The sequence below is a fragment of the Pseudophryne corroboree genome, chromosome 6 (assembly GCF_028390025.1).
Source record: "Pseudophryne corroboree isolate aPseCor3 chromosome 6, aPseCor3.hap2, whole genome shotgun sequence".
In the NCBI taxonomy this organism is placed as follows: Eukaryota; Metazoa; Chordata; class Amphibia; order Anura; family Myobatrachidae; genus Pseudophryne; species Pseudophryne corroboree.
In genome coordinates this window covers 588,383,072-588,402,741 of record NC_086449.1, presented here as the reverse complement: position 1 = coordinate 588,402,741, position 19,670 = coordinate 588,383,072, and the positions used below count along the sequence as shown (strand labels likewise).

Sequence of the window (19,670 nt, the reverse complement as noted above, 5' to 3'; positions counted from 1 at the left end):
GTACACCCACGGTGGTACCAGAGTGTCCACAGCTATCGCCTGAGGGTCCCTTGACCTGGCGCAATATCTTTTTAGCTTTTTGTTGAGGCGTGACGCCATCACGTCACCTGTGGCCTTTCTCAACGGTGTACAATCATTTTGAAGACTTCTGGATGAAGTCCCCACTCTCCCGGGTGGAGGTCGTGCCTGCTGAGAAAGTCTGCTTCCCAGTTGTCCACTCCGGGGATGAACACTGCTAACAGTGCTAACACATGATTTTTCGCCCATCGGAAAATCCTTGTGGCTTCTGCCATCACCATCCTGCTTCTTGTGCCGCCCTGCTGGTTTACATGGGCGACCGCCGTGATGTTGTCTGACTGGATCAGCACCGGCTGGTGTTGAAGCAGGGGTCTAGCCTGACTTAGGGCATTGGGAATGGCCCTTAGTCCCAGAATATTTATGTGTAGGGAAGTCTCCTGACTTGACCATAGTCCTTGGAAGTTTCTTCCCTATGTGACTGCCCCCCAGCCTCGAAGGCTGGCATCCGTGGTCACCAGGACCCAGTCCTGTATGCCGAATCTGCGGCCCTCTAGAAGATGAGCACACTGCAGCCACCACAACAGCGACACCCAGGCCCTTGCAGACAGGGTTATCAGCCGATGCATCTGAAGATGCGACCCGGACCTCTTGTCCAACAGATCCCACTGGAAGATCCTTACCTGGAACCTGCCGAATGGAATTTCTTCGTAAGAAGCTACCATCTTTCCCAGGACTCGCGTGCATTGATGTACCGACACCTGTATTTGTATTAGGAGGTCTCCGACTAGAGATGACAACTCCTTGGCCTTCTCCTCCGGGAGAAACCCTTTTTTCTTGTTCTGTGTCCAGAACCCTACCCAGGAACAGTAGACGCGTCGTAGGAACCAGCTGCGACTTTGGACTATTCAGAATCCAGCCGTGCTGTTGTAGCACTTCCCGAGATAGTGCTACTCCGACGAACAACTGCTCCCTGGACCTCGCCTTTAAAAGGAGATCGTCCAAGTACGGGATAATTATAACTCCCTTTTTTCGAAGGAGTATCATCATTTCGGCCATTACCTTGGTAAATACCCTCGGTGCCGTGGACAGACCAACGGCAACGTTTGGAATTGGTAATGACAGTCCTGTACCACAATTTTGAGGTACTCCTGGTGAGGAGGGTAAATGGGGACATGCAGGTAAGCATCCTTGATGTCCAGTGATACCATGTAATCCCCTTCGTCCAGGCTTGTAATAACCGCCCTGAGCGATTCCATTTTGAACTTGAACCTTCGTATATAAGTGTTCAAGGGTTTCAATTTTAGAATGGGTCTCACCGAACCGCCTGGTTTCGGTACCACAAACATTGTGGAATAGTAACCCCGGCCTTGTTGAAGGAGGGGTACCTTGATTATCACCTGCTGGAAGTACAGCTTGTGAATTGCCGCCAGTACTACCTCTCCTCGAGGGCAGCAGGCAAGGCTGATTTGAGGTAACGGCGAGGGGGAGTCGCCTCGAACTCCAGCTTGTATCCCTGTGATACTACTTGCAGAACCCAGGGATCCACTTGTGAGCGAGCCCACTGGTCGCTGAAGTTCCCGAGACGCGCCCCCACCGCACCTGGCTCCACCTGTGGAGCCCCAGCGTCATGCGGTGGACTCAGATGAAGCGGGGGAAGATTTTTGATCCTCGGAACTGGCTGTCTGGTGCAGCTTTTTCCCTCTTCCCTTGTCTCTGTGCAGAAAGGAAGCGCCTTTGACCCGCTCGCTTTTCTGAAGCCGAAAGGACTGTACCTGATAATACGGTGCTTTCTTAGGCTGTGAGGAACCTGAGGTAAAAAAAATTCTTCCCAGCTGTTGCTGTGGATACGAGGTCCCAGAGACCATCCCCAAACAATTCCTCACCCTTATAAGGCAGAATCTCCATGTGCCTTTTAAAGTCAGCATCACCTTTCCACTGCCGGGTCCCTAATACCCTCCTGGCAGAATGGACATTGCATTAACTTTTGGATGCCAGCCGGCAAATATCCCTCTGTGCATCCCTCATATATAAGACGACGTCTTTAATATGCTCTATGGTTAGCAAAATAGTATCCCTGTATAGGGTATCAATATTATCTGACGGGGTATCAGACCACGCTGCAGCAGCACTATCCATGCTGAGGCAATTGCAGGTCTCAGTATAGTACCTGAGTGTGTATATACAGACTTCAGGATAGCCTTCTGCTTTTTAACAGCAGGCTCCTTCAAAGTGGTCGTATCCTAAGACGGCAGTGCCACCTTTTTTGACAAACGTGTGAGCGCCTTATCCACCCTAGGGGATATCTCCCAACGTGACCTATCCTCTGGCGGGAAAGGGTACGCCATCAGTAACTTTTTAGAAATTACCAGTTTCTTATCGGGGGAACCCACGCTTCATTCACTCATCTGATGGGGGAACAAAACACTGGCTGCTTTTTCTCCCCAAACATAAAACCCTTTTTTTGTGGTATTTGGGTTAATGTCAGAAATGTGTAACACATTTTTCATTGCCGAGTGCAACGGATGTTCCTAGTGGATTGTGTATATGTCTCAACCTCGTCGACACTGGAGTCAGACTCCGTGTCGACATCTGTATCTGCCACCTGAGGTAGCGGGCGTTTTTGAGCCCCTGATGGCCTTTGAGACGCCTGGGCAGGCGCGGGCTGAGAAGCCGGCTGTCACATAGCGGTTACGTCACCCAGCCCTTTACATAAGGAGTTGACACTGTCGGTTAATACCTTCCACTTATCCATCCACTCTGGTGTCGGCCCCACAGGGGGCGACATCACATTTATCGGCATCTGCTCCGCCTCCACGTATCCTCAAACATGTCGACACAGCCGTACCGACACACCGCACACACACAGGGAATGCTCTGACTGAGGACAGGATCCCACAAAGTCCTTTGGGGAGACAGCGAGAGAGTATGCCAGCACACACCAGAGCGCTATATAATGCAGGGATTAACACTATAACTGAGTGATTTTTCCCCCAATAGCTGCTTGTATACACAATATTGCTCCTAAATTTGGTGCCCCCCCCCTCTTTTTAACCCTTTGAGCCTGAAAACTACAGGGGAGAGCCTGGGGAGCTGTCTTCCAGCTGCACTGTGAAGAAAAAATGGCGCCAGTGTGCGGAGGGAGTTAGCCCCGCCCCTTTTTCGGCTGACTTTTCTCCCGCTTTTTTTAGGAATTCTGGCAGGGGTAATTTATCACATATATAGCCCTGGGACTATATATTGTGATGATTTGCCAGCCAAGGTGTTTATATTGCTGCTCAGGGCGCCGCCCCCCCCCCCAGCGCCCTGCACCCATCAGTGACCGGAGTGTGAGGTGTGCATGAGGAGCAATGGCGCACAGCTGCAGTGCTGTGCGCTACCTTGTTGAAGACCGAGGTCTTCTGCCGCTGATTTTCCGGACCACTTCTTGCTTCTGGCTCTGTAAGGGGGACGGCGGCGCGGCTCCGGGACCGAACGATCGAGGTCGGGTCCTGTGTTCGATCCCTCTGGAGCTAATGATGTCCAGTAGCCTAAGAAGCCCAAACTATCTCCAGTCAGGTAGGTTCGCTTCTTCTCCCCTTAGTCCCTCGCTGCAGTGAGTCTGTTGCCAGCAGATCTCACTGTAAAATAAAAAACCTAAAATATACTTTCTTTCTAGGAGCTCAGGAGAGCCCCTAGTGTGCATCCAGCTCAGCCGGGCACAAGATTCTAACTGATGTCTGGAGGAGGGTCATAGTGGGAGGAGCCAGTGCACACCAGGTAGTCCTAAAGCTTTCTTTAGTAGTGCCCAGTCTCCTGCGGAGCCGCTATTCCCCATGGTCCTTACGGAGTTCCCAGCATCCACTAGGACGTCAGAGAAATGAAGATCGCTTTTCTATACTTTACTACAAAATCAAGCATTCAGAACCCCTCCAGATCATGCTGAAAGAGCGGATATACCAGGCTTGGCCAACCTGTGGCTCTCCAGCTGTTGTGAAACTACAAGTCCCATCATGCCTTGCCACAGTTTTGCTATTAGGGAATGCTAAAACTGTGGCAGGGCATGCTGGGATGTGTAGTTTCACTACATCTGGAGAGCCACAGGTTGGCCAGGCCTGGGATATACCATCCGTTGCTTCAGTAAGCTATTTTCTGCAAGTTCCTCCGTTGTCAAGACCTACTTGGCCTGGCAACAGGCAGAACTGTGACTAGATGCTGGTGTGTCCCCAGATAACTGCTGGGACTGACAAACACAAAGTTAGGAAAATGGTATGTGGACACCATTTCTATGGGTACTATTGGTTGCCTAGGTTCTCTGATCCTTTAAATATATATTACCACAACCCCCTTTCTTCCCCAGCCCCCAACAGCTCAACTGGATGCAGCAGCGCTTAGTCTAAGACAATGCCAATTATAAAGTTGACTTTTATTAGTTAAAAGCTACCTATACATTTTCTTTTGGGGATCCAGCATTACTACTATACTTCTAGTACTAGCCTTTCAGTTACAATTGACCCACCACCAACATTCAGATGGCATCTAATTTGTAGACAGTACCATAACGTATCCTATAAGAATCCATGACATCACCAAGGCTCTGCTTGGCCAACAATCAGAAGACCCAACTTCCTGACTTACTGGTTCCCACTTAATTAGCTACATTTGTACTGTATAAGCAATCAGTATAAGTCCACTGTGTGTGGGTTTCTTTAATTAGCCCAGAGTCAACATAACCTACACAACTATTGCACAACATTTCATGAATGTAACACTACTGCATCTTCTCTCACCATTTGTAAATAAAACAGTCTAGAATATCGCCATTATTACTTTTTATTCGGGCCATTTTATTTCCCAATCTGTAACAAACAACAAAAACAATATTATATGGTTGGATCCAGACTCCTTTATTAACACACGAGCACAGTCTGTACAGTGTTGTGCTTTCAGAACGGTACTAAACATGAAGAAAAAAAGCTTTGCTGTAGGTAATGAAATGAGGAGTCAAAGAAGTGGACAACAGAAGGGGCAAAAAGATTATCTGTGTGCACAACATCCCTCCTCCACCGACCTACCCGCAGGAGCCAACGATCCAAGAACAAGGCATGGCACCCCCGCATCCAGGGAATAAATAGGAGCAAAGAGCAAATTCATAATATGGAAGGGAGGAGAGTGCTACAGCGGAAAATATGCCCCCACCCCCCTGCCCTGTGGGGTTGTGCAGGTGTAGTTAGGGTTAATTATTGCCATAAGTTTCTATTTTGTTTTCTCAAAAAAAGCTGCATGGACAAGTTACAAAGATAAAACTACAACAAGAAATCCTCTCTGCATCCTTCAATCCGAATGCAAAAGGCAGTCAGGAACAGGCTGGTCAAAGAAAAAGAAAATAAAAATATGATAAATTGTTATTCCAGCTAATAACAATGACTGAACCAGGTGACAGGCCGCTGCTCCTGGCTCTGATGCACCAGTTCTGGTTAACCTAGGGGGAGTAATAGCAATCTCCGTAATCCTGTCAAACAAAGTAAAAGAAAAGCCACTAAGGCTACGACTGGCGCATTAGTATATATAGAAAAGAATAACTAAAAGGTGGGGACAGTAAGGGACCGTCTGCCTCCCACCCCCAAAAACTCACATGGTGGTAAAGTGTGGGGGGAGGGGAGCAGACAGGGTCTTACTAGAGCATGGCTCCAGTGGGGGCAGAAGCCTCAGCCATTACTACAATACTTCTGTCACACGGCTGTGTCACATGTTTTTTTTCTTTGTCACGTCTTTTCGGCACATGTAAATGGGAGACCAGGTTTATTAAGCATTTTCACCAAAGCCTCTTCCCTCTTCGTCATCATCTTCTTCTTCCATCACTGGGTCAGAGTCCCAACATGTAATGTCAATCTCTGAAACAGAAGTCATTTCTAGTTTAGTGCCCAAAACACAGGCTTATCAGTTCATATACTGTACAAGAAATCCCAATACATGCACACGCTCACAGTAAGCTGAAATATGTGCACTCTTATTGCACCTACTGTGTTCATTTCACCACAATAAGAGCGACTGTGGAGCAGTTATGGAAACGAAAAGTCGTTTTTGCTACTTTACGTTCTCATTATATTAATATGATAATTCAGCTCTACAGAGTAGCGGCACGTACAGGAGTAAGCTGTACCCCATGCCAGAAATGGCAGGAAACAAAAACCGTGATAACAATGAGGGGCAATCTATTAATAATAATTTTTCTTATTTGCTATTACAACCCCCTTTAAAGTCACCCATCTGATCAAAGACGCCCATTCCAGGGATGTCATTTAGCGCCAGAACAATTGGGTTATTATAGATGGAAAAATATAAGGGACATTTTCTTTGAGAAACCAAATGCTTTTAAAATCCGAGACATTAAGGGCCATTTCTGCAAATAAAAATCCCTACCTGAAGTGCTGCACAAAGGCTGCCTGGTGGATCATTATTTCCTAGGTTGCCAGGGGAAACCACTTCAAATACGAAGGAGAAATGGTATGACCAATCCCAGCCTGAAAAGCTATTAATTTTAAACAAACCAGGCAGCACTTCCGTGAGCATTTGTGAACGTTTAGTGAAGGTGGCATTATAGTGGAACAGCAACAATTAGCTACACAAATAAATCGAGGAATGCAAGTAGAAGAAATGACAGAAGAAAAGGGATTGAAAAAAGCGAGAATGGACAGGCAAAGGGACAGAACAAGACTGCACAGAAAAAAGGCCTTTAAACAGTAACAACATTTGGGGGAAAAATAAAATACAGAATAAGACAGCACTATGAAAAATACCACCCACAGCAACATCTCTCTCCATATAAAATGAATCATGTAAGAACCAGGATGGCCTAGATAAAAAGAACAAGATGACCTCAGCCGACACGTCATTTATTACCTGGTGGCTTGTTGTAAAACACTGGCGGTGGAGCTTTTGCAGACATGTCATCGGGCTGAGCAAAGTCTTCATCTTGTGACTGGCTGAAATACCCTTCACTTGCCTGGAGAAACATGCACAAAACTATTAGAGCCATGGGGAATCGTCATATGGGCGCATTATTAACAATACTGATGATTAAGGAAAATGAAGTATAACTTCAGCATTCATAAACCACATCAGGGGCAAACATAAGATTTTTAAAGGGGGGTTTACAAATGCCTGATTTTTAACAAAGCGAAAACAAAGGCATGGCAAACTATATTTTCCTGGTCACACAAAACAATAGCGCCAAAAATAAAGAACAGTTACATTACGTTGAATACAACTCCGTTTATGACTAATACTAAAATGTAGTCTCAGGCTAAGACAAAAGTTGGAGTTTATTTAATGCAGTCTGACTGGGAGGCTCCTAGAAGCAGTATTCCTCTTGATACTTGGAAGCCCCCCTTAAGTGCTCCACTGGAAATGTAAGAAATATTGCATTTTCTGGCTTTGTTTGCCTTGAAAGTACTACATTACAGATATAGAGTCCTATGAAATGTAGTTTATATTGAACGCCAATAAAACTTTGTAAAATATATATTGAGGCTAAAGCCTATTATCAAGGTGAATAGTTGTCCTCTTTTTGTCTACCCTTGTGTTGTACCAAAAAAGTATCACTACATATATGGAGAGGCATTAGTATAAGGCTGCAATGTTCTGCCACTTTTTACTGTACTGCAAACACATTACTATAGAATAACTAATTGAATGGTTGCAGCAACTAATGGAATAATAGCAGCTACTATGGGACTTGGCCATTAGGTTCCCTTAGCTGTCAGACTCTGCGTAGCTACTACATGTGCTGCTCCAGGCATTGCTCTGTAGCACCCAGAAAAGAATAAAAAGTCTCCACACTCAGCTGCAGTATTAATAAGCTCCTTGCTGCTATGTAACCAACCGACTGATGTGCAGGCATTATACTGTTTAACAATTAAATCCTGCTATGAGTGAAGCAAACGCCTATGTGCCCATTTTCAGAGCAGGAAGTGTAAAGCAACATTCAGCGGAGAGAAGAGGGCAGGTGGCCTGGAGAGATAGTGGAGAGAAAATGTCCCAAAATAGAATCCTTTATTCTAATTTATGGGTACAGCCTGGAACGCCTATGTTGGATTAAGTAATGTATGGAGCAAGAGTTCTCATCAAGACCATATGTAGAGACTATGTACTTTCATGACCCCCAGAGTGTAGATTGTACTATACGGTGCATGAAACTGACAAATTGGCAGCTAAATACAGGGGAGGAGGATGTCTGAGGAAGCTACACACTTCACATACATGTCTTTGACAAGTTTAGTGGGATATACAGGACCAGCCAATGCTCGTCTTGGTCATGGTGCCATATCGAACAATAAACTAGTTATCCGCTTGTCTAAGCCCCTGTAAAAGTTAATGTTGGGCATGTCTTGCAGTAAAAGAGGCAAATGCCATGGGTTGCATTAAGTCCGTCCCTTAAAACCACACGTATAACAAGTATCACAGAACAAAGCAAGGACATTATTTAATCCAATGGATTTGGGCTAAAATTATAATAATTGTATCAGTTTCACATATAATACAGCAACATTCAACTCATTCTTCAGCTAAAAAAAAGATGATAATTTAGCGATACAGCCAATACAAGCAGTGAAATTTCAGTGTTTGTTAACGAATTCCTTGTCTACTAACAAGCAACCTGTTCTCTCTCACTACCAGCCAGTACCGGATATCCCACTAGGCACGTGAGGCATGTGCCCTGGTGCGGCACCTGCAGGGGGCAGCATGGCACAGTAGGACCCTTTCCTCCTGCATCAGAGCAGCTGCTGATTGGTTCATGGACAGGGAATCGTGTGGGCGTGTCGGGAGGTATGACTGTAATAGTGCCAGGTACCCGGCCACAGAATGGCGCTGGCTGGAGATGCTGGTGCAGGAGCTCTGGCATAAAATTTCTGTCTGGTGTTGAGCAGTGAGGAGGATGCCAGCCACAGCATGATCAATGGTTCATACTCAGCAGGAGCCCGGCAGCTACCAGGGGGTCAGAATTGCCCTCGCAGAGCTGTCGTAGAAGGTGCCAGATGCCACTGACAACAAGAAGGTAGCTGTGAAGCAGAAGCTGGAGTGCTCTGGGTATCAGCATGAAGGGGAGCAATGGCCTTCAAGAGGCTGGTAACAGATCAGACTCAGTGCCTGTATGTGGGGGATGCCATCCTGTTTGTGAAAGGCATGGACCTGGGGAATTGTTTATTATTATTTATTGCCAGTTATTTTTAAAGCGCACACACATTCACGAAGCACTTTACGTAGAATATTTGGCCATTCACACCCAATTGGCCACCCACAGATGAGGCCTTGCAGGTGCTGAAGAGGGCTGGCATTCTGGGGGTTCCATGGGCTGGTCCTGGGGGTCTCCTCTACTGCAGAGGTACCTGTATTTCAGAATGCCTTGAACTGCGGGGTCTCCGGTACTGTAGAATCTCCGGTACTGTACTACAGTACAGAATCTACTTTACTACAAAGTTTCTTCTACCATAGAGTGCGTAGTGAGAGAAAATGCTGCAGCAGCCTATGTCCTGTGGGTGTGAATGGTCCTCTCAGTCACCAGCAGATAAAATATGGGCTTTAGAATCACATTAGTGCCAATAATTATTTCCAGAGATAAAATCAAAATCATAAGGCTTTGTGGCCATGGAGACTGAGAGTAGTTGTTAATGGGGGTTAGGGGTAATATTATTGTGCTTAGGGGTGGCCTGACCCCTAAATTTGCCCCTGCTACCAGCCCTCTCCATCACAATTTGCCATGAGGGATTTAAAAAGAAAACTGTGCTTACAATAGGAAGCACAAGGCGACTAGTATGATCACCAGACTGCCCAGACAGTATTATATTGGGCATTTCTTAAGACTGGTGAGAAAGAAAAAAAAATGTGCCGTATCCTGTAGCAACCACAGTTTCATTTATAATAGTGTTTACAAAATGAGAGTCAATGGTTTCTTTACACACTTTTTGCACCCATTTTCCTGCACATTTTGCTACAGGAACATTTTCTGATTTTAGCAGACTGCAATTGTCTGGCTACACTGGGCAAAGACGTGTCAGTATTCTGAAATTATTTTCTTATTAAATTTACCTGGAAAGGTGTTCCCTATGCAGATAAACATTAATGAGGATAACATGGTCTTTTGGACAAAAGCTTGCCATATTGGATCAATAAAAAGGAGACAGCAGCAACAAGTTCAAGTTTGCAGAAGTGCTTACTCCTGGCCTCAGAGCAGTCTACACCTAAACATACAGCAGTGCCACACCAACAGCATGTCAATGTGTAAAGCACTACAACAAACCATTTGTTTTATTCCCCTTATATCCTAATCTCTTTGTAGAAACCTAATAGAATTTCTCATGAAATGGCCATTTTTTTTGCTTACAATTTATGTACAGTTTAGGAACTATTTGAAAACACATCAGGTCTTGCTACACTGGTGTATCAGAGATCAGCCAGTACCCATATCAAACAATCCACAATGTAAATAGGCCAGAGGTTCTCAAATGTGGTCCTCAATGCATTCCAATGGTCCAGGTTTTAAGTTTATCCATGCTTTGCCACAGGTGACTTAATTGGCACCTCAGTCAGTTTGAATTAACAATCTGTGCTGAGCCTTGGATGTACATAAAACCTGGATCATTGGGGTGCCTTGGGGACAGTGGGGTAGATGTATTAACCTGTAGAAGGCATAAGGAAGTGATAAAGCAGTGTTAAGTGCAAGGTGATAATGCACCAGTCAATCAGCTCCTAACTGGTAATTTACATATGGGAGCTGATTGGCTGGTGCGTTTATCACCTTGCACATATCACTGGTTTATCACTTCTCCAGGTTAATACATCTGCCCCAGTGTTTGAGAACTTCTGAAATAAGCTAAAACTGTTGAACCGCAGCAGACATCGGGTGATCAAGTAGAGGACCAGAACCCAAGTACACAGTAATCTGCATTAATGGTGATCTTAGGAATTTTCATGCAAAACAGATGTAGGTAAAAGCGACTGTACAGCAATTCCCACCACTCCAATAGCTTGCAGCACACACAAAACAAACAGTCCAGAAAGAGGCTCCAGGCTAGAGACATAAACCAATTAAGCCATAGTTGTAAAACAAAACCGGATGCACCTAAGCACAGGTTCTCAACTCTGTCCTCAGGGACCCATACTGTGCATGTTTTCCAGAGCCCCTCACAGAATCGGCCAGTGAGTAATGAATACACCTGTGCACCTGCAAGATGACCTGGAAAACGTGAGCTGTTTGTGGTCCTGAGGACAGAGTTTGAGAACCACTGCACCAAGGTATAAACAATGTGGAATTCAAAGCAAGGAGCTCAGCAGCCGTTTTGTGGTCATGAGCGAGATTTACCAAGGTAATGTTTTGTATCATGTCAAAACACCCTCATAGATGCATTGTAGCTGTTGGGCTTATTGTGTAATTCCTAGCTGGGTGTGTAGTTGGCTATGCACATTTAGTCAGACTTTTGCAAAAAATTACTTTTATATCTACCTGTCTCACCCTGGCCTGTTTCTATGTTACATGTACATCTGATGCAAATCAGAATAAGATATTAAGTAATAAAACGTTGTTATGCTTAATTAGCTGTTGCTTACATTTTTAAAGGCAAAAATGTATTTTATTATGGGAGTGGAAGCCTTAATAATAAATAAAACGGTGACTAGACAATTTAAAACTGAAGAAACAGACACAGCATAAAGCCAGTCTAATAGTCTACCCGATTTAAGTGGCAAGGGATTTTCTTTTTGGACAGATATTTAAACATTTCTGTTCAATTTGTTTGGTTTTTAGTTAGTATTGAGATGAGATTTTTTTCACACCTGAGTTCCTTCTCTTTGTGACGTCTCCCCATTCGTCAGAGAGTCTGTGAGTTCTGGCTGGTGGCAAGAGGCTTCCTGCAGTGCATGCTGATAGCTTAGAGTCATCTGATGAGGACCTTCAATGTGAATGATACTCTGGGGATCCTCCTCTGCCTCCATGTCACAGAACGTAGGGGGCGGTTGTGGTAGCTCCTCAAAGTTCAGCAGATTATCATCAGGGACAGGGGGACATACCTCTGTTTCCCCAACAACCTTCTGCTCTGTGTGGATGGTCTCATGAGTAGTCATCAAATTGCCATCTGTCCAGGTAGACTCCTGGGGTTCATCATTCTGCCACAGATCCAGCAGATTAGAGGATTCTTGTTTTGGAGGTGGATGATCACTTGACATTAAGTCAACCTCTCCCAGCTCCATTACCGCTTCCTCCTCACTCCCTGTCAACTGAGGAGCAGCCGGGAATCCCACATCCTCATCTCGTGTCTCCATAAACACATCTTCTGTGAGCCCCTGTGGCTGCCATGCTCCATCCTGAACAGGTTCCGCTGAACTCAGGGCTTTGTTCCACTCTTCACCTAAGCTACTACGACGTTCTTTTTCCGGAGAATGAGGTGGTCCTGCTTCTGAGGAACTTCTCACTGCTTCAAGTGAAGAACATTAAGCATCATAAGTTAAAGTAAACCGTGAGGGAAAATAATACTAACAAATTAGTGACATTATGCTTGTTAGAAGTGTGCCAAACCTAAAAACACATGTCAAATATAATGCAGCAAAACATCCTTGTTATACGAGAAATCTAATTTGGAAACTTGCATTTTGTTCAGTTTGTACTAAAAGCAAGAGCATAATTGACGCCCATTGGCAGACCAGCCACAAGGAGCATGAGAACAGCACAAGCAGCCACAAAGCAAAATTAGAGAGCTGCAAGTGGCAACTGGAACTATTCTATAGCCATAACAGAGGTGCTCTAAAGCTAGGTACACACTATCCAGTTGTTGGGGCGAGTTTCCAAGAATCGGCCTGTCTTAATGTATAGTGTAAACAAACACAAAAATTGAGCATCCGCACTATAGCCCTACTCTGTTTCCAAGAATCAGGATTAGATGCAGATATTGGATATACAGTAGAAGGAAAAATAAGATATGTACTTTCACCAACTACCTTAGTTGAGACGGTATCCGGACTCCAGGTCGACAGCACAAAGGTCGACACCTTAGGTCGACGCCAATTGGTCGACGCACCTTAGGTCGACATGGACAAAAGGTCGACATGGGCAAAAGGTCGACATGGGAAAAAGGTCGACATGAGTTTTTCACGATTATTTTCTTTTTTTGAACCTTTTCATACTTAACGATCCACGTGGACTACGATTGGAACGGTAAAGTGTGCCGAGCGAAGCGAAGGCACCATGCCCGAAGCATGGCGAGCGAAGCGAGCCATGCGAGGGGACGCGGTGCACTAATTGGGGTTCCCGGTCACTCTACGAAGAAAACGACACAAAAAAAAAACATTAAAAAAACTCATGTCGACCTTTTTCCATGTCGACCTTGTTCCTGTCGACCTTTTGGCCACGTTGACCTTTTGGCCATGTCGACTTAAGGTGTGTCGACCAATTGGCGTCGACCTAAGGTGTGTCGACCTTTGTGCTGTCGACCCTCAGTCCCAGACCCGTTGAGACACGGTTAATTCAATCTACAGTGAGTTGGTGGTGCTCCCCTGAGTCAGAAATATATATAACAAACAGTGGAGAGGAAAGAAGACATTTGGAGGGGGAGGGGGGGGGGGCACTCTTAAGTTAATAAAATGATCTATGTAGGCATGCATAGTGGAAATACTTAAAACATAACTTTTAATATGTCATAGCTAGGAAAAAAAAAAAAAAGAAGAAGAGGAAGAGAAACTCTTCAGATACATATATTATGTGGTATAGCTTGTGGACCAACGACCAAGTATTTGAAAAAATAGAACGGTCAATTACATATAAATAACAATAAATTACCACAATGATCCTGTGTCAGTATTTTACATATACTGAAAAATGTATATGCACTAATTTGTGCAATCTACCCGAGACCAGAAATATTAAACAATAATTCAATATATTAAAACGGATATATAGGGATCCGATTGCACCCAGGTCCAATGACGCAAAGTAGGTAATATCAGTCAATAATAATTAGATGCATCAAATTCTCTAATAGCCTCAGGAAGCTTGTTGGCTCAAGTTAACAAGCTTTTGTTCATTGCATAGTAATTCTGTAATAAAGTTGATACAATGTTCTTTAACAAATACTGCATCAGATAATTCTGTAACAATTGATAGTGTTCAATTACAGTGTTATGCCTCGATAATTTGCACATTAAAGACATAAATCCACATATGACAGCTTTATAAAGCTAGAAATACAACCTTGTAACCCAAAACGAAGGGTCAAGAAAATTGATGCAGCACTAATAAATAGAATTAGATTAATGCATGCTAGTCCTGTTACAAAGTAAATATTTTCAGTAGTAGATTATATGTCAGGTATCCAGTAATATAGATCTGATAACTGAGCTTTACCACAGTAATTTGTTCAGTATATATGTAAATTATTTTTTAATTATGGAGATATTAAAAGTTATGTTTAACGTTTTTTTCACTACGCATGTCTACATACATACATAATTTTTTGACATATGACTCACCTTCCCAAAACAAGTCTTATTTCCTCTCCACTGTATATTTACTGTATAGTGTGTACCATAAATATAGTATAGTGTCCACAATAAATCCATAAAAAAACACACCAAATATTTGGCTTCGATTAAGCGATCGGTCAGACTTCACAAAAGATATCAGCCAAAAGATCTCAATATCATGCAGAGTGTGTGCATTCTCAATAAACTGCACATATTTCCTACAGTTTCTCCTGATTACCTCATCCTCCTTGTGGGTGGATATAAATTCAGTGCGGTATGAAAATGAGTATCTTATAGAAAACAAAAAATGCTTAGGGGGAAATCAAACTAGCCACACACAGATCCTAGCATGAGTTAGCGCTGCTTGTTTGACGGAATGCGGGCAGAAAATTTGAGAGTATGGCACTAGTAGGGGTCATGAGGGGGGCGAGTTCGGGTGCTGTTGCCAGTGTTTACACCCCGTTGCAATGGCAACCCCACCCCCATGCAAGCTGCTCTCGCCATACAGGATTCCCCCCTTAGTGTGTAGAGGGGATATCGGAATCTTCCGCCGATAGAAAAAAAATAAGATTTTAAACCTACCGGTAAATCTTTTTCTCGTAGTCCATAGAGGATGCTGGGGACTCCGTAAGGACCATGGAGGAATAGACGGGCTCCACAGGAGACATGGGCACTAAAAAGAACTTTAGGTATGGGTGTGCACTGGCTCCTCCCTCTATGCCCCTCCTCCAGACCTCAGTTAGAGAAACTGCCCAGAGGAGACGGACAGTACGAGGAAAGGATTTTGTTAATCTAAGGGCAAGATTCATACCAGCCACACCATTCACACCGTATAACATGGGATATACGAACCAGTCAACAGTATGAAACAAACCAGTATCAGTCCAAAACTGATCCAACTGAAACATAACCCTTATGTAAGCAACAACTATATACAAGTCCTGCAGGATGCTGTCCGCACAGGGACGGGCGCCAGCATCCTCTATGGACTACGAGAAAAAGATTTACTGGTAGGTTTAAAATCTTATTTTCTCTTACGTCCTAGAGGATGCTGGGGACTCCGTAAGGACCATGGGGATTATACCAAAGCTCCAAAACGGGCGGGAGAGTGCGGACGACTCTGCAGCACCGAATGAGCAAACAGTAGGTCCTCATCGGCCAGGGTATCAAACTTGTAGAATTTTGCAAAAGTGTTTGAACCCGACCAAGTCGCGGCTCGGCAAAGTTGTAATGCCGAGACGCCCCGGGCAGCCGCCCAAGAAGAACCCACCTTCCTAGTGGAATGGGCCTTTACCGAATTCAGCAACGGCAATCCAGCCGTAGAATGAGCCTGCTGAATCGTGTTACAGATCCAGCGAGCAATAGTCTGTTTAGACGCAGGAGCACCAACCTTGTTGGCTGCATACAGGATAAACAGAGCCACTGTTTTCCTAACCCGAGCCGTTCTGGCCACATAAATTTTCAATGCCCTGACCACATCTAGGGACTCTGAATCCTCCACGTCCCTTGTAGCCACGGGCACTACAATAGGTTGGTTCATATGAAAAGAAGAAACCACCTTAGGCAAAAATTGGAGTCCACAACTCGGCTCTATCCACGTGGAAAATCAGATAAGGGCTTTTGTGAGACAAAGCCGCCAACTCTGACACTCGCCGTGCCAAGGCCAATAACATGACCACCTTCCAAGTAAGATACTTCAAACAGTTGAATTGAAGCGGTTCAAACCAGTGAGACTTAAGGAACCGTAACACCACGTTAAGGTCCCATGGTGCCACTGGAGGCACAAAAAGAGGCTGGATATGCAGCACCCCTTTCACGAAAGTCTGGACTTCTGGAAGAGAAGCCAATTCCTTTTGAAAGAAAATGGATAAGGCCGAAATCTGAACCTTAATGGAGCCTAACTTTAGGCCCAAATTCACTCCTGTTTGCAGGAAGTGGAGAAAACGGCCCATATAGAACTCTTCCGGAGGAGCAGTCTTGGCTTCGCACCAAGACACATACTTCCTCCAGATACGGTGATAATGTTTCGATGTCACCTCCTTCCTAGCCTTTATCAGGGTAGGAATGACCTCCTCCGGAATGCCCTTCTCCGCTAGGATCCTGCGTTCAACCGCCATGCCGTCAAACGCAGTCACGGTAAGTCCTGGAACAGACAGGGCCCTTGTTGTAACAGGTCTTCCCTGAGAGGAAGAGGCCACGGATCTTCTGAGAGCATTTCCTGTAGATCCGGATACCAGGCCCTTCGAGGCCAATCTGGAACAATGAGAATCGCCTGAACCCCTCTTCGTCTTATGATTCTCAGTATCTTTGAGATGAGAGGAAGAGGAGGGAACACATAGACCGACTGAAACACCCACGGTGTCACCAGTGCATCCATTGCAATCGCCTGAGGGTCCCTTGACCTGGCGCAATATCTCGGAAGTTTCTTGTTGAGGCGTGAAGCCATCATGTCTATTTGAGGCAGACCCCACTGACTTGCAATCTCTGCGAAGACTTCCTGATGAAGTCCCCACTCTCCTGGATGCAGATCATGTCTGCTGAGGAAGTCTGCTTCCCAGTTGTCTACACCCGGAAGGAAGACTGCTGTCAGAGCGCTTACATGACTCTCCGCCCATCGAAGAATCTTTGAGGCTTCTGCCATTGCCACTCTGCTCCTTGTGCCGCCTTGGCAGTTTACATGAGCCACTGCTGTGATGTTGTCTGACTGAATCAGAACTGGTAGACCTTGAAGTAAGGTCTGCGCCTGACGAAGGCCGTTGTATATGGCCCTTAATTCCAGAATGTTGATGTGTAGACACGCCTCCTGGCATGACCACAGACCCTGGAATTTTCTTCCCTGTGTGACTGCTCCCCACCCTCGGAGACTCGCGTCCATGGTCACCAGAACCCAGTCCTGGATTCCAAACCTGCGACCCTCTAGAAGGGGAGCACTCTGCAGCCACCACAGGAGAGATACCCTGGTCGTGGGGGACAGGCGGATCATCTGATGAATCTGTAGATGTGACCCGGACCACTTGTCCAGAAGGTCCCACTGAAAGGTTCTGGCATGGAACCTGCCGAATGGAATGGCCTCGTAAGATGCCACCATTTTCCCCAGCACTCGCGTGCAGTGATGTACAGACACCCTGTCTGGCTTCAACAGGTCCCTGACCAAGTCCCGCAGTTCCTGGGCCTTTTCCGTCGGGAGAAAGACCCTCTTTTGTTCCGTGTCCAGAATCATGCCTAAGAAAGGCAATCTGGTTGTTGGAACTAACTGTGACTTTGGCAGGTTTAGAATCCAACCGTGTTGTTGTAACACCCTCAGGGAGAGTGATACTTTGACCAGCAACTGTTCTCTCGATCTCGCTTTTATCAGGAGATCGTCCAAGTATGGGATAATTGTGACCCCCTGCTTGCGCAGGAGCACCATCATCTCCGCCATTAATTTGGTAAAAATTCTCCGGGCCGTGGACAGCCCAAACGGCAATGTCTGAAATTGGTAGTGACAATCCTCCACCACAAATCTCAGGAACGCCTGATGAGGTTGATAAATGGGGACATGAAGGTATGCATCCTTTATGTCTAGAGACACCATATAATCTCCCTCTTCCAGACTTGCAATGACCGCCCTGAGCGACTCCATCTTGAACTTGAACCTCTTTAAGTATAGGTTTAAGGATTTTAAATTTAGAATGGGTCTGACCGAACCGTCCGGTTTCGGGACCACAAACAGGGTTGAGTAATAGCCCATCCCCTGCTGCAGCAGGGGAATCTTGACCACCACTTCTTGGAGACACAATTTTTGAATAGCTGCCAAAACTTCCTCCCTCTCTGAGGAAGAAGTCGGCAGTGCCGATTTGAAAAACCGGCGAGGAGGCACCTCTTCGAATTCCAGCTTGTACCCCTGGGAAACAATGTCTATTGCCCAGGGATCCACCCGAGAGTGAACCCATACTTGGCTGAAAAGACAAAGACGTGCCCCCACTGGAGCGGACTCCCCCAGCGGAGCCCCAGCGTCATGCGGTGGATTTAGTAGAAGCCGGGGAGGACTTCTGTTCCTGGGAACTGGCTGTAGCTGACGGATTTTTCCCCTTGCCCTTACCTCTGGCAAGAAAAGGAAGATCCCCGAGCTCTCTTGGATTTATGCGGCCGAAAGGACTGCATCTGATAATGTGGCGCTTTCTTAGGCTGTGAGGAAACATAAGGTAAAAAAGTTGATTTACCAGCAGTAGCTGTGGAAACTAGGTCCGCGAGACCTTCCCCAAATAACTCCTCACCCTTGTACGGCAAAACCTCCATATGCCGCTTTGAGTCGGCATCACCCGTCCACTGTCGGGTCCACAGTGCTCGCCTGGCAGAAATCGCCATAGCGTTTGCTCTGGACCCCAGTACGCCTATATCCCTCTGAGCCTCTCTCAAATAAAGGACTGCATCCTTAATGTGGCCCAGGGTCAATAAAATAGACTCCTTATCCATTGTATCCATATCAGCAGATAAGGTATCTGTCCACGCCAGTACCGCGCTACAAACCCAGGCCGACGCTATTGCCGGTCTGAGTAATGTACCTGTATGTGTGTAAATTGACTTCAAGGTAGTTTCCTGCTTGCGGTCAGCAGGATCCCTGAGGGTAGCGGTATCTTGAGACTGTAGCGCCACCTTCTTGGAAAGGCGCGTCAACACTTTATCCACCCTTGGGGAGGATTCCCACCGTATTCTGTCCTTGATTGGGAAAGGATACGCCATAAGAATCCTCTTGGGAATCTGCAGTTTCTTATCTGGAGTTTCCCAAGCACTTTCAAATAATTCATTTAATTCAAAGGAGAGTGGAAAAGTAACCTCCGGTTTCTTTTCTTTTAACATGTGGATCTTAGGATTAGGCACCGCGGGGTCATCAATAATATGCAGTACATCCTTTATAGCAATAATCATATAATGGATACTTTTTGCCAACTTTGGCTGCTGTAACCTCGCATCATCATAATAGACACTAGAGTCAGAATCTGTGTCGGTATCTGTGTTGACTACCTGAGAAAGCGGCCGCTTTTGAGACCCAGAAGGCCCCTGTGCCACCGGGAAAGGCAGGGACTGACTTCCTGAACTGTCCCTGGACTCTGCCTTGTCCAAACGTTTGTGTAATAAATTCACATTTGCATTTAGAATATTCCACATAACCATCCAATCATGTG

At 45.5% G+C, this 19,670-nt stretch overlaps 1 protein-coding gene across 5 annotated transcripts in view; it reads right to left on the bottom strand.

The window, feature by feature from the left end:
• Positions 1 to 4,877: 4,877 nt before the first annotated feature.
• Positions 4,878 to 19,670, bottom strand: part of DBN1 (drebrin 1) — a 120,917-nt gene continuing 106,124 nt past the window's right edge. For all 5 annotated transcript variants that reach the window (XM_063927978.1, XM_063927977.1, XM_063927974.1 and 2 more), the window contains exons 11-13: positions 11,827 to 12,464; positions 6,898 to 7,000; positions 4,878 to 5,888 (exon numbers count right to left, since the gene is read on the bottom strand). In XM_063927978.1, the coding sequence (XP_063784048.1) occupies positions 5,800 to 5,888; positions 6,898 to 7,000; positions 11,827 to 12,464 (830 nt within the window). In that variant the 3' untranslated portion in view covers positions 4,878 to 5,799. The remainder of the gene's footprint in view (positions 5,889 to 6,897; positions 7,001 to 11,826; positions 12,465 to 19,670) is intronic.